The 14,311-nt window shown below is 42.4% G+C and overlaps 1 protein-coding gene across 1 annotated transcript in view; it reads right to left on the bottom strand.

The window, feature by feature from the left end:
• Positions 1 to 14,311, bottom strand: part of SLC9A9 (solute carrier family 9 member A9) — a 3,894,960-nt gene that overhangs the window by 690,103 nt on the left and 3,190,546 nt on the right. The window contains exon 14 of the mRNA XM_069618254.1: positions 1,066 to 1,145. Coding sequence (XP_069474355.1) covers positions 1,066 to 1,145 — 80 coding nt within the window. The remainder of the gene's footprint in view (positions 1 to 1,065; positions 1,146 to 14,311) is intronic.

Here is a 14,311-nt window from a genome sequence, read left to right as displayed (position 1 = left end):
TGTCTTGCAGTGGGGGATTGATGTGTAGAACAGCTTGGAGTCTTGAATTCTGTGATAATCCTGTGGAGTTCCCTGCTAGGGTTATGGGAGTTGGAAATTCGGTTTCAATAGAAGGATATTTTGCCTTTCCTAATTCCAATCCTATAGGCCATGGTTTGTCTGGCATAAGTGGTTCTGTTTTGAGGTAGGGGGTGATTCTCCAAGTGCGCTCCAGGTGATGCTTGTGTGTTTTAAGCGATTTGAGGGAGGTTATATACCACTTGGGATTAGGGCATGATCTATGGGGGGTGAATCTCATTGATGTGAGAGGGATGAGGGCATTGGAGAGCCAATAGTCAAAAAGGGCAATAGGGGTAGGTCCTTCATGGAGTGTGACGGCTGGGAGGGAGCATAGAAGAGAATCGGCCAGGTCAGGATTTTTAGTGACCTTATCCGGAGAGAAGAAGGAGAGGCAGGAGAGGTGTGCTGTACCGAATACCATGTTCACATAACACAAACACATAACCTTTGTACACCCCCATCCCTTTGGATCTCCTTCCATGTCCAACTTCTGGGATATTTTGCAATTTTTTGTTCTCATGCCCCCAGCTGATTAGAAAGCAGAGATAGTGTGAGAGCTCCCATAGAGCTCCCATAGTGCTCATGTGCATAGGCCAAAATGGTAGTGGGAAAATGAAAGTCACTAATTAATTTACTTTATACATATGTCTTTTCCTGTGCTCTGATGAGTTTGCAAGTTCCATTTTTGCCGTAATGGTACATTAAGTTCCTCCCACCTACGAGTTAAGAAACCCCTAAATGTGCTGCTGGCAGAACACTTACTTATAGGTGCACCCTAAAATGTAACTCAAAAGTTCAGGACCACTGACTCGTCCACAAAGTCCAACATACATTCACAAGTCTATAAGTGTGGTTTAAACCTTCAGATTGGCTTACAAATGTCCATGGGTAAGCCTATTTGCAGAATCATCATTTTGTAAATAGCTTTATCATTTAATTAGCTTGTCAGATAATTATACTTGCGTTTCCATGGTGAACCATCACTCTTGCAAATTGAAAGGATACTTGTGGTCAAAACCATACCATATCCTGAAAAGCCAGGCACTCTCAGCCTTGGTGGAGCTTCTGTTTGCAGTATCAGGGCTCTGTAAAGATTAGGGAGAGGGTATGTTAAAGTAAGTAATAGTCAGAGCATGATAAATAACACTTGCACCCAAATTACATCACCTGTTTGTATTTTTGGCCATTTGAGGGCCTTTTGGAGGTGTATGTATAAGCTCTAAAAAGTGATCTAGTTTTGCATTAAGGCACATGTTATGTAACTGGGATTCATACTGCACAACCGTGCCTTTTTCATGGACCACATGTGCTCTAGCAGGTCCTAAAGACAGGGGGGTAGGTTAGTGTGGAGAGACAAAATATGCATGGTAGCTTTGCTGCAAGTAGTGGAAGGATCCCCCTTTCGTCTCATGTTACATTTTGACAGGTGGACACGCCCTCTGTTACCAGTCTTACACCCACCCCCTTTTGATATGCTTTGATATAGACTTAATATACATTTCATATAACAATGATATAAAAAAATCATATCGATTTTATATCAAATGTATATTTTTACAGGAGGTTTTTTTTGATTTTATATCAGTTTTGATATAAGTGAATATACATTTTATATAAAATCTATATAAAGATGGCAGCAGAGCTCGACGATATTGCTCAGTCAAGTGCCAAGAGCAAAGTGAGCTCTGAAGATGGGGACTATGAATGAAGGGTTTTGCAGAGTGACACATTGTTGACGCCCCCAATTCAACCTTTTGCTGTTATTGGAAGAAAACTCTGAATAAACAGCAGGCCCAGCTACCAATTAAAAGGCTCTGCAGGAGTTCCCTGACTGTCCACAGACCCACAATCAAATCCATCTGAGAAGCAAAGCACACCCCATAATTGCAATCAAGTGTCCCAGGTAAATCAGCCGTTGTATGCAGGGGTGCATCAATCCAGGGCTCTGACACTGTGGTCGACAGTAACCCATGCTGGAGTCAGAGAACCCTTTTAAGGAGTGAAAGCTCAATGTTGTTTCATTATCAACAATGCACAGATTTATGTATTTCTGTTTGTTTGCGGAGTTGGGGTTCTTATCAACAAAATGCAGCATTCTATTTCATGCATACTGCTTCCTAAGTGTTGTAGCAACATCTAAAAATAACCTCACCCCTGCAGATGCTTCCTGGGACCAATGCCATTTTTCTTATCAACAGAAGCACATCATTCTATTTCATGCATACTCTGCAAGCAATAGTGAGTGTCACTATAGCTTGTAAATAGTTAGCTTCCTGTATTCTTATAGCAACATCTAAAATTAAGTTCAGCCTGCAGCTGCTTCCTCTGCTGGCCTTCAGTCAGAAGTTAAAAATAGCATTGCTAACTACCATTGGTTTTAGTTGGTAAACATGTATTATTGTAAAAGATAGCTTCATTCGGCAGAATACCATAAAAGCAGATAAACATCACATCAAACTGTATAAAACTGACAATTTACATTTAAAAATATTAGTTTAACACAACATAATCCAGTCCAATCAAAAACCAATCCTTGCAAAAGAATAAAGTATATTTAATCCAGCAGCATGCAACACTGCCAATTCCTCTATCTAGGAAGCCACACACTATGTACACATTTTGCAATGTAAAAACCAGGTTTAGATCTGAGGTGTTCTTGCAAAGGTTAACAGCTTGATAAATTGATCTAATGCCTTTAAGTCGGAACAGTGGGATCAGGTAGCACTTTCTCAACCTTGAGTATCTAGGACAAAAGAGTACAAAGTGTTCAACAGACTCATCTGGGTTGCCACAGACCTTACAGCTCGTCTCCTGAGAAAATAACCATCCTGCCATAAATGTTGCCACTTTAAGAGTGTTAGTGCGTAGTTGGATATATAAGCATCGAGCATATGCCGGGACTACATAATCCAGATACACTTCAAAACCATGAACCTGTTTCAGCAGTATGTATTGAGCACCAGTTCTCAGGCTAGCGCAGGAACTTTAATCTGATTATATACTCTGGGCTAGTCCAAATGTGTCCTTTCCTATTTTCTCAAGACCTTGGTTGACAAATTGTAACCATTGGAAAGAACCAGATCCCAATATAGATCTCAAGAAGGTCATTGCTTCTCTGTATTTGGCAAGTTCCGGAGTACACCAGAGCCTTGTCCAATACAACAGCTGCTTAGTAGCAATAACTTCACTGATCAGCATTAGACACCACTCTCATCAGAAGCTAGCCATTGGTGCTCCCCTAGATTGCATTAGCAGACTCCTGAGGAAGCCATTTTCCACCACATTGAACACAGACGAAGGTCCATAGCCCCTTAATTCTGCCCCGTTCAGAGCAGCTGCCCTACCTTGTTCGAGATTTAATTTAATAGCTGGAGAGACTGCGTCCCTTCTCAGACTATTATAAAGACATCGTATTGCCCCGCCTTATTTTTCAAGGGTCACTGTGGCCTTGGCAAGGCTCCATGACAGATCCTCAGAGAATTTAATCCCCAGGTAGTCGTAGTACTGCACTTGATTTTCCTCTGATTCAAATTCATGGGCAGTTCTTGACATTTCTCCCTAAAAATATAAAAATTATGTTTCAGCCCCATGGTGCTGGTAGATAAAAAAACTGCATCATCTGCAAAGAAGAGTGCTGGGAAACTGTCCTATCCCAGCCTAGGTGAATCAAGGCTGGTTGCCCGCTGTTTCCTCTATGATGGCATTAATGTACGGACAGAATAGGATGGGGGCCACAACACACCCTTGTCGAACCTCACTCTTTATGTCAAATTACTCAGTAAGCTCACCATCCACCCACCACCTCACAGCTGCCTTGTTATTGCAGTATCGGGATTGGATATTTCCTAAAAGAGCCCCAGGAATTCCCTTTTCTCTTAGAACATGCTATAACTTATTGCGGCATACACTGTCAAATGCTGTTCACAGATCCACAAAAACAGCATTTACCCTAGTCTGCTTGGCTGTTACATACTTTGTTAAAATAGCATTCAGACAGACACATTTATCCAAGGTGCTAGTACCAGGGAGAAACCCTGCCTGAAGATGATTTAGAATGCTGTTGTCACTAGCCCATTTTTTGCAGCTGTGTAGTTAATACTTTTGCATAAACCTTACCCGGGGCATCAAGCAATGGAATTGATCTATAGTTGCACAGCAATTTGTGGTCCCCCTTTCTTAAAAAAAGGTACAATTATTGCATTGCGCCATTATTCTGGCACATTCCCCGTCCTGGCAATGCAGTCAAATACCTGTTTGAACACAGGGTCCCAAATAGCAGGCTTGTCCCTAAACAAATCAATTGACAATGCATCTGGTCACCGAGCTTTCCCCCCCACACAGACCCTCCACAGCCTCCTTCACTTTCTTTAATGTAAAGGTGGTAAGTACACCACTAACTCCCCCTTAGCACTTTGTAACGTAGGGTCGGATGATACTTCTTGACCAGCTTCATACAGGTTGCTAAATTACTGAAACCGGATGAATTTGGGGATGGTACATAACAGTCGGTTGCCCATATTCTTATCATCCCGAGCTACAGATCTCCAGAAATTAATCTGATCGCCTTTCCTGCAATAGCTTAAAAGGTCATCCCATTTTTTCGTGCTAAACTCTGCCTTGATCCAAGGTTGCAGCGCCTTATAGGGGGCCCTTACATTTCTTAGATGTAGCCGGTCAGTCAATTTGTTGTTCTTAAAAAAATATTAAGAGCACATTTTTGGCTAACTGGCAATCATTATCAAACCACCGCTTATTGCATGCACAGTGCTTGCTTCTTGAATTTCCCAATTGGTTTGGTGAAAAAGGAGTACAGAACCTTTGTCATATGTAAATACATAACATCAACATTTCTAGTGGTTTCACATTTAAAACATAGACCATCAATGTGCTGTTCAATGGTAGCATATTTTCTAGGTTTGGTAGAGTGCAGCATGCACAGTGCTTGCTTCTTGAATTTCCCAATTGGTTTGGTGAAAAAGGAGTACAGAACCTTTGTCATATGTAAATACATAACATCAACTTTTCTAGTGGTTTCACATTTAAAACATAGACCATCAATGTGCTGTTCAATGGTAGCATATTTTCTAGGTTTGGTAGAGTGCAGATCGAGAGATGACCACTTAATAGCCTTCTTGAGACCCGCAGCCATAGAGGGGCACCGGGCTCTCTGACTCCGCTGACTGTTGCTACCATATTTCTCCAGAAAGACAGTACAGCTCAGGGGATAATGGTCACTCTCGCTACAGACAACCACCTCCATACTTTCAACCCTACTCCAGTCTAACATATTAGTTGCTATATAGTCAATATGGGATCTGCCCTGATGGTTTACAAAGGTATAATTCCCAGGCATATCAGGTAACACTCTCCCGTTGCATGCTCTTAGACCAAGCTTGAGCCTTATTCTAGCCACCTCTACAGCTATAGGGTGACATCTGACTGGTTTTGCTGTCTCCCAAATTCTGCATCTTGATCGTCCCAAAGGCTGACTAGGGCCTCCAAGAGTTAATGCTGGATATTTAAATCCCCCATTACCAGTGTTACAGGGGGTTACCTGGAAATATCATCATCCCCTTGACCAGTTGGCTCAAAGCCTTCAAGCCCCCCAGACTATCTTTGCCTCAGAGTCTATTATGTATGTTAAACACCAACAGGTAAACCCTGTTACTATTGGATAGTTTAAGACACATGAGGTCATTTGACACAGTGGGGATCGTCTCGTAGGACGTGTTCGTGTCAGGTCTGATAAGAATTGCCAGCCCACCCTTTGGTCTGCCTCTAGGGCCTTTATCCTCATTTATACTATGGGGGCTAAACACCTGCACCACAAGAGCTTCTATTGGCCAAGTTTCTTGGAGACATACTATATCATAGCAATTTAAAAAATGCACCCACTCAGAGTCCGGCATTAGGCGGTTAGCCCCAGCCACATTCCAGGAAATTACTTTTAGATTTGAATGCCCATCTACACCCTCAGACAATGGGTCAGCATTGGCCAATATAACTAAGGGATCCCTGTTAGAGCCAATATGTCATTCGACGACATCCATCCCTCCTGTGTTTGAGCTATCGGGGGGAGGTATCACACAAGTCAAGATTATTGACCAGAGCCGATTGCACTTCACCATTGCCATCCCCTAATTTGGCAACATTGTGAAGTGAACATCAAATCCTAACCTTATACCCAATAGCCTCCCTGGTGCAACAGCCCCTCCCCCCGCCCACCGTTCTGCCCCAAGCACTGTAAATTGGTAGGAGCCACATGATTATGAATGGAGTAATAAGTATTTTTACTTCAATAGATAAAGTCACGTGCAAACACTGACACAAGGCGTAGGGGGCCGACAGTGTATTTGCAGTGCATTTACATGGGTGGTTTTGTTTACACAGCTGGCAAAAATACTGTGTATTCTAGCAAGCTAAATATAAAACCCATTGGTGCTTTCTGCTGATGTGTAAAGAATGCCGATCTTCATGTCAGCACATTCCTAGGATTCCACAGGCCTTGTCGTAGGTATAAACCCCCCTTACAGTGTTGTTTCACAGCTTTTCGGTGCTGTAGACCCATTAGAAACAATAGTTTGACTTTTGTACAGTCTCTGGGAAGCATACATTACTTATGAAGTAAACTGATTTTCATTATTTAAACTTTGTATCAATGCTAGTTCATAAAAGATTGCTATACAGTTTTATAACAAAATAGATATACAACATGTTTGATATACACATTCTCAGAGAAGTTTATATGAAAAATGTAATTGAATATTTTATATAAAAAAGTATTAATTTGTATATACATTTCTCAATCCAAAAATATGATTTTTAATATTAATTTGTATATACATGATAATTTAAACATATTATTCATAGATTCTTATATAAATGTGTATATCCAAAAATATGATTTTTATATACATTTTTGTATACATGTATATATCAAAAAATATATTTAATATCTGTATATAAATTGTTTGATATAATGTTCTGCTTCCAATAAGAATGAAATAAACATTATTGGGGTTCAATAAAATTACTATCGAAAACTTTGGGGGCCCTACCAATTTTATATAAAATGTATATCCACTTCCGATCACCCTGGGGCAGAACCCCTCTGTGACATCAACAACTTGTCACTCTGCAAAACCCTACATTCACAGTCCCCGTCTTCAGAGCTCCCAAGCAATATTGCTGAGTGCTGCTCCCATCTTTATATAGATTTTATATAAAATGTATATTCACTTATATCAAAACTGAGATAAAATAGAAAACACTTCCTATAAAAATAGACATTTGACATAAAATCGATATCAAACATTTCTTATATCATTTTTATATGAAATTTATATTAAGTTTACATCAAAGCACATCAAAAGTGGGCGGGATTAAGACTGGAAACATGGGGCGTGCCCACCTGTCAAAATTTAACATGAGACAAAAGGGGGCTCCTTCTACTACTGCTGCTCTGATGTTACGTGCAGTTTTAAAGTACCCAGGTACTGTGTGGGGTTATGTTTCTAGATGGTCTGAGTGGAAAGCATAGAGCAGTGATGGGGAAGCAACTGCCCCCCAGATGCTTTGGTCCACAAGTCCTATGATTCCCCACCATCTATGCTGGCTACTGCTGTTGTGATCAGCAGGCACACCATCCAGATGTTTGCAGGCCACCCAACGCTGGCATGGGGCTCTTGTGTGTCCAGATGGGAACCACATGGGCCCATGGTGCTAAGGTGAGATGGCCATGGCAGTGTTATTTAAGCTGGTTGTAGATGTGTGGAGTTCAGGCTTTGATGTCTGTATAGATTTTGATTTTCGGAGTGTACGTAGCATAGATGGTCAGCGTATATGTGTTTTCCCATGAAGGAGAGAATGTTAGTATTGAGGAAAACAATTCATAACTTGGGCAAACAACCTAGGATACTAAGGAGCAAATGAAAATGTTCATCCCGCATTCCCTTGTCCTCCTGCTTTACATGAGTGCGTACACGTAAGAACATAGATGCTGAGTCAAGAGCACTTCGTCCATGACATAGAGATTTCAGAGGTGTGTATGTTATCATCACTCATACTGAATGATACAGGGTAGATACACAGTGCTCAGTACAGAATATTTCGGAAGGAATCAAATGGCATACATATACATATATCCAAATATTTTTGGCGCAGCCAGGCATGGCCCCCTGGCAACATGTGTAGTTTGCCACAGCACGTTCAGCTCCTGGTGAGGGCAGTAATTAAAAGGCTGTGTATTTTCTTTGGGTTGTGCTGTACTGTTAGATAAGGATTACACATATAGGACAAGGTTTACTTACCATTTTTCCAAGGTCTAATTATTTATTTACCACTGGTATAGCGGTATCAACCCACTACGGCACTGCACTCAATGCAGAATCCGAAAATGTAGACTATTTTTGCGCATTTCACCGCAAATATTTGTGGGGGGTGGGTTATGGTAATATATAATGTAGGGGTAGTATGGGAGGTTTTGAGGGGGTTCGCCCCCACATATAATCAGGCAGAAATAAAAATGGACATTTTCGGATTCAGCATATTTATTTTGCAATAATTACAAAGATCCGTATTATTACAGATGACACTGTAAAGCAATCAACACTTTCCCGATAAAACTGAGCTTATTTTAACATGATTTCCACACTTTATTGTACTTGTTAAATGTTCTTTTTTTTGCAGAGCTTCACTCGCTAGTGGCTGATTACTTATTCAGTTTGAATTTAGAGGAATGAATATATACACTATTAATGTTCGCTCTTCACATCCCGCTCTTGTATTTCTGCTTCGACTCAGCACTTTCCAGGAATTGCAAGTTTTGTTTTTTTAACCTTAATCGTGTTTCAAAATAAAAATAACCCAAGAATGCTGCGGCTTACTGTTCTGTTTGTACAACAGGATGCAACGAAGTAAGAATGGCCCTGCAAAGAACACAAACAAGATCCCATGGACTTCTCCACCATACATAGAAAAAAAGAGAGAATCTTTCACTTTAAACTCCATTGGCTGCAGGAAAAAGTATGCAAGGAATTCAGTTCATAGATGACCCAGCCCCCGCCCCTCCCTATCTACAGGGCAATACATTTGGGAAAAAAACAGACACATACTTGTGTCCACTGGAAAACTGTTCGGAACTCCAGCAGCGCTGGTAAATTACATTTTCAGCAGGACTGCATTGTTCACCTGATGTTTTGCATGTAATGTGTAATGTGTCCAAACACTTAAGCACAGCGAGTCTTATAAGCAGGACTTGGTCTGAAAAAAACATTTATGCTAGTGTAGAAAGATCCCAGAATGCAAGATTCAAAAACAGATTCGGAAACAGGCAACACGTGAACCCCTTTCTCCGCTGGAAGGGGTTCACGTTACAGTGTAAACACGGTTTCTTTTCTTTCCTGTTTTCCTGTTCCATAGACAGGAAAGCGGTCCAGAAAGCAATCCGAAAACATTTTGCTTTCATCTTTTCCAAATTACAGTTCTTTTATTAGGGGCATGGACAGAATATAGCTTCGAAAATTGGAACAAATGACACTTTCAGACAATCGGCACTCTGATGCAGCTGTGTTTATTTTCTCATGATTCCAACACCTCATCTTTAATTTTTAAATATTCTTTTTTTGCGCTGATGTACTTGTTAGTAGCTGATTATTTATTCAGTTTGAATTTAGACTAATGAATTCCATTGAAATTCATTTTACACTAATGAATGAATGCGCTCCAAATGTTAACACTTCGGAACTGATAGATGGGGTTCTGCCATCATTATGGCATAGAATCGTATGCACTATGCATAGTGAATAAGGGCTCTCACAGCATCCTGGTCCTGCTGGACCAGTCAGCTACCTCCGTCATAGTTCACAGCACCACCCTTCAAATGATACCAAGAACATGCTGAGGTGGCTCAAGTCCTTTCTGTCTGCACAAAAACCATCAGACTCGGAGTTCTCTCCCACTCCACAAGCCCGGTGCTTTGCAGTATCCCATGAGGAACGCCTTTTACCCCCAACATTGCCTTTAAAGTCTACATCGACCCCAAATGCACCTACCTCCATTGTACCTCCTACACTCACCCTCCTACACCAACGTGCACATTCACATATAATGGGCCTGCAGCATCATTGTAAGAACAACTCTGATGACTGGTTCAGAGATTCCAAGATGGAAATCTTAGTACTAGGAGCCTGATGAAAAACGTAGACTCACACTGGCTTCCTGCAACATTTTTCAGGGAAATAGCTGCCCTTAAAAACAATTATCCAAAAAGGTTATCTGGAACTCAGACATTGGCCTAACCCCTTGAATGGGTGCTGTGGTCAAGTTAGCATTCTTGTATGTTATGTTATGTTACTACGCTTTTATGCTTTGGCAAATTACCACTGTAGTAGTATCAGAACACCTAGGCTTATACGTGAAGTGGTATACTGTGCCCCCACCAGGGGATCAAGACTTAAGCTTGCTAGCAGAAGGAAAATGAGAGAGGGGAGGATAAGAGGGTGGGAAAGCAGGCAACAGATGCTTCAAACACAGGGAGGGAGGAAGGGCTGCAGCAGGCGAAGAATGTTTTGTGACAGCATTGAAACGTTTCAGTCCTGTTAGATGGACCATTGTTCTGCAGACAGGAGGTGGACATGTCCTAGAATGTTGTGTAATTGGGCTGTGTTTCAAAGGCAGATTTGGAGAAATGTAAGTTAGTAGACAATGAAATGTTGGATGCATGAGAGGGTTGAGCGTGTGGCTGGGCAATCCTGCGATTTTTGTGGCTTATTTGCCCAGGCGTTTCTATATTTTGTACCACGGGTCCACCTCCAGAATGTTAATTCTGTGACAGTTAAGTCTAAGCCAAGATTGGCATAGTCAAGAATGGACTATGTATAAAGGTGAATGTTGTTGGTAACAGAAAGAAAGGGAAATGAGTGGTGAAATTGCTCGATGAAAGTCTTCGAGGAAAATGCCTTCCTGTATTCTCATTACAAACCATCTAATGGTGGAGGACTCATAGCTAGTGCAAATAGTTATGCTGCTCCAGGCTAAGTCCCCCCCTCCCCACAATTAGCCCAGATTTTATGTTATATGGCCACCACTTGATGACCCACTTCTGGTGGTCCTCTAAGCAGTTGCCTATATTTGCCTCATTGTAGTACCAGTCGCTGGTCTACTCATTGGTCAAGTATACCTTGAGTATGGCAATGGACCTCATTAAGAGGTTGGAGGTAGCCTTGCTGGTTCTTACTGGCAAGGCTACCTCCAAACTCGCATCCAGGTCCGGCACTCACAAATGGGCAAATACCGGTCTATGGCGGCCCAGCCGGACCCGCTAATTGCCCTTTCGCAGTTGCCGGGCCCAGTACAACCCATAGGGCTCAATGGAAATGGGGAGGGTGGTAGCACCAGTACCGTTAATAATGGTACAGGTGCTACCATCATGTTCTGCTCGCAGGTGCAGGTACGGCCACTAGGTCAGACCTGGTTGCTGCAAGGGCACCTGCAAGCAGAACTCCTAGTATGGCGATACGGTAGCAATGGTGCTGATAGTAATATCGGCTCCATTGTTGCCTTACTGCCATACTTGTAATGAGGTCCAATGTCTTCTAGGCAGGCCTGCCAGTACACCAGAGCAAATGATAGCCTGCATGCGAAGCATTGACTTCTGCCCTGCAGGAGAATAAGAATGAGTAGAGGCTAAAGCACCCACTAAGCCCCACACTTCTACAAACCAAGAGCCCACATAATCATAAAGGTAAAACAAGCACAGTTAAGAGATATACCTCCTTCGGCTTCTTGTGGTAACGTGGGCAGAGGGAAGGCTATACTCTCAATAGGCGTCTGAATGTTGCTCAGTAGCAACCCACAAAGCAAAGTTTAACAGTCCAAACAAAAGGATTGTCCAATCAAGGTTCTATAAAAATATACTTGAATCAAACACACCATGTGCAATAATAACTATCTAGATCCACATCTGTAGGAGGAACACAGAATATGTAAAGATAGAATAGATGCAGCAGTTTGGTTAAGAGACAGGGGAGGAAAAGCTATTAAAACACCACAATGTTCAAAATGATATATCTTGAGCTTGCAAAAGGGGATTAAAATGACCTTGCCAGTCTCTATGACCCAAAGATGGACCAAGGGGGCAGATATCAGTCAGTAATATCATTGCAAATGTCTTGGTGGCTCGATGGCAGAAAACTAGGTTTCTCAGCGTCGTTTACAGGTTCTTTTTGGTTCGAGGATGCGGAAGTCTCAATGGTCCAGTGGCAAGCTGATGTCAAGTCAGGGTGGAGCAGAAGATAGCTGCGATATTCAAGCATCTACTAGAGCAGTATGGGTAGAGCGGTCACCAGGTTCGGTCGGCGGTCAAGGTTCGATGGTGTCGAGCTTGAACTGGAATGCAAAGTTGAGTCAATTCGATGTGGGGGTTCAGCAGTTGCTGTTTTGGGGGCAACAGTGTCGGGTTGATCGACTTTCAGGAGAAGTGATGAAGAATCTGGTGGTCCTAACGGTGCTACAAGAAATGCAAAGCAGCAGTACTTCTTTGGTTTGTGTCGAGGCAACAATGCGCTTCAGTGCGGCAGCGGACAGAGTCAAACTGAGTAGAACAGGCAAACAATGGTTCGAAAAACAATGTATGTCAAAGGCAGTGGCGAAGGGTCCTGGTGATTCGCTCGGTGCTGAACACTCTCCAATAATAGTCTGCACTGGGTCGACAACGCAAACACAGGGATCTTGGCTGTTCTGGCTTCCAGGGGCTGTGAGTGCCACTCAAGGATTTCAAGGGCCAAGGTTAATCCTTTCCTTGGGCTCCCCAACATGGGGGCGGTTGGCACACACCTTCAGAGAGCCTGTAACATAGTGAGGTCCTAGGTAACAGGCTAGTTGGCAGAGATGTATGTTTTGGTCTAGTAGCAGAGTTCACCCAAATGGTCCCTGGTGATAGTTAGGGGACAGAGCTTGCTTTTGCCTTGGAACATCTGCCTTCACCTCACAAATAGAGGACTCTGGAAAGGACTGCTCTCGCAGCAGGGTTTAACAAAATATTCTTTCAGGATTGGGGTGCAAAAGATGATTCCAAGAAGTGGTGGGAGAGACTATCTTTTAAAGGTAAAAACCCACAGGTGATTGGACTAAAGCTAGCCTGCTTTAGGGGTCCAATCCCTGGTCTTGGAATGGGTGGACTTTGCCCTTCTGAGATCACATCTGTTTGTTCTACAGGAACTGGAAGGGACAGGAAAGAGAAAGAGATGCAGAGAGAAACAAGGTGGTAGAATCTTCCCCGAACTGCACAAATCTCTCCCGGGCTACACTAACCCCCCAGCGCCCACATCCCAAGAGAATGAAAGGACTTTAGAAATGCAGCACCATGGTATGAGGCCTAGACTTTTATGAATGGATGTGCCCTTGGACTCCTGTTACCAGACCAGCTTCCTGTGGAGTTGCTGTCTCTGAGGAAAGGGTGTTACCTGCCCTGACAAAAGAACAAAGAGAGGCAATCCCCCAAGGCTACAGTCCTGTCAGTGGGCAGGGGGAGCCTTGTATGGAATGTATATACATAACCTTTCCACAACTGAATTGGGCAGTCAGGGGTTACATATGTGATATCAAAGTAATGTGGCTGGGATAACTAAGAGAGATGTTGGCTATCATACCATAACTCAGTTATGGCTTATAGTTACGGTTTACAGTGCCCCTAGAACAGGTGGGCATATCTTAAATACCGCCCCTGCGCTGCAGAGACTTGGCTGTCACTGCAGCTGTCAGGAGATCATCTGTGACCTCTGAACCTGCTTTGTGCCACTGGTAGAGCAGGTGCTGCAAATCCAGATACTGATGCAGCAGGGCACAGGTACACACTCTGCTTTTAGCATGGAGTTTATGAAAGGGGAACCTAACCAGCATATTTCCCTTCCAGATGTGGAATTACCAGCATCATTTTATTAATTAATAAAATATAAAATATCCAGGGCTTCTACGCCATTGCCAGATGGCAATTCCTCACATTGCAAGTTGCCCAAAATGCTACATGTTAACAAATCTTCAGCTTTAAGAAAGTGTTTTCAATATCAAACTGTGAAAGGCGAATCCACTTGCTACCAGAACAGGTCAGAATTACATTAAAAAGTGCATGCCTTCAACATCACCATATCTTTAGAATAAACACACTGTTTCACAACTTGACAACTATAATCAGGACAAACTACACTGTTTCTGATAGTAGAAACACCTGCAAAAGTAGAGACTAACAGTGCTT

The sequence above is a fragment of the Ambystoma mexicanum genome, chromosome 10 (genome assembly GCF_040938575.1).
Source record: "Ambystoma mexicanum isolate Mex_15411 chromosome 10, UKY_AmexF1_1, whole genome shotgun sequence".
NCBI lineage: Eukaryota > Metazoa > Chordata > Amphibia > Caudata > Ambystomatidae > Ambystoma > Ambystoma mexicanum.
This window is presented reverse-complemented; position numbering and strand designations above follow the sequence as displayed.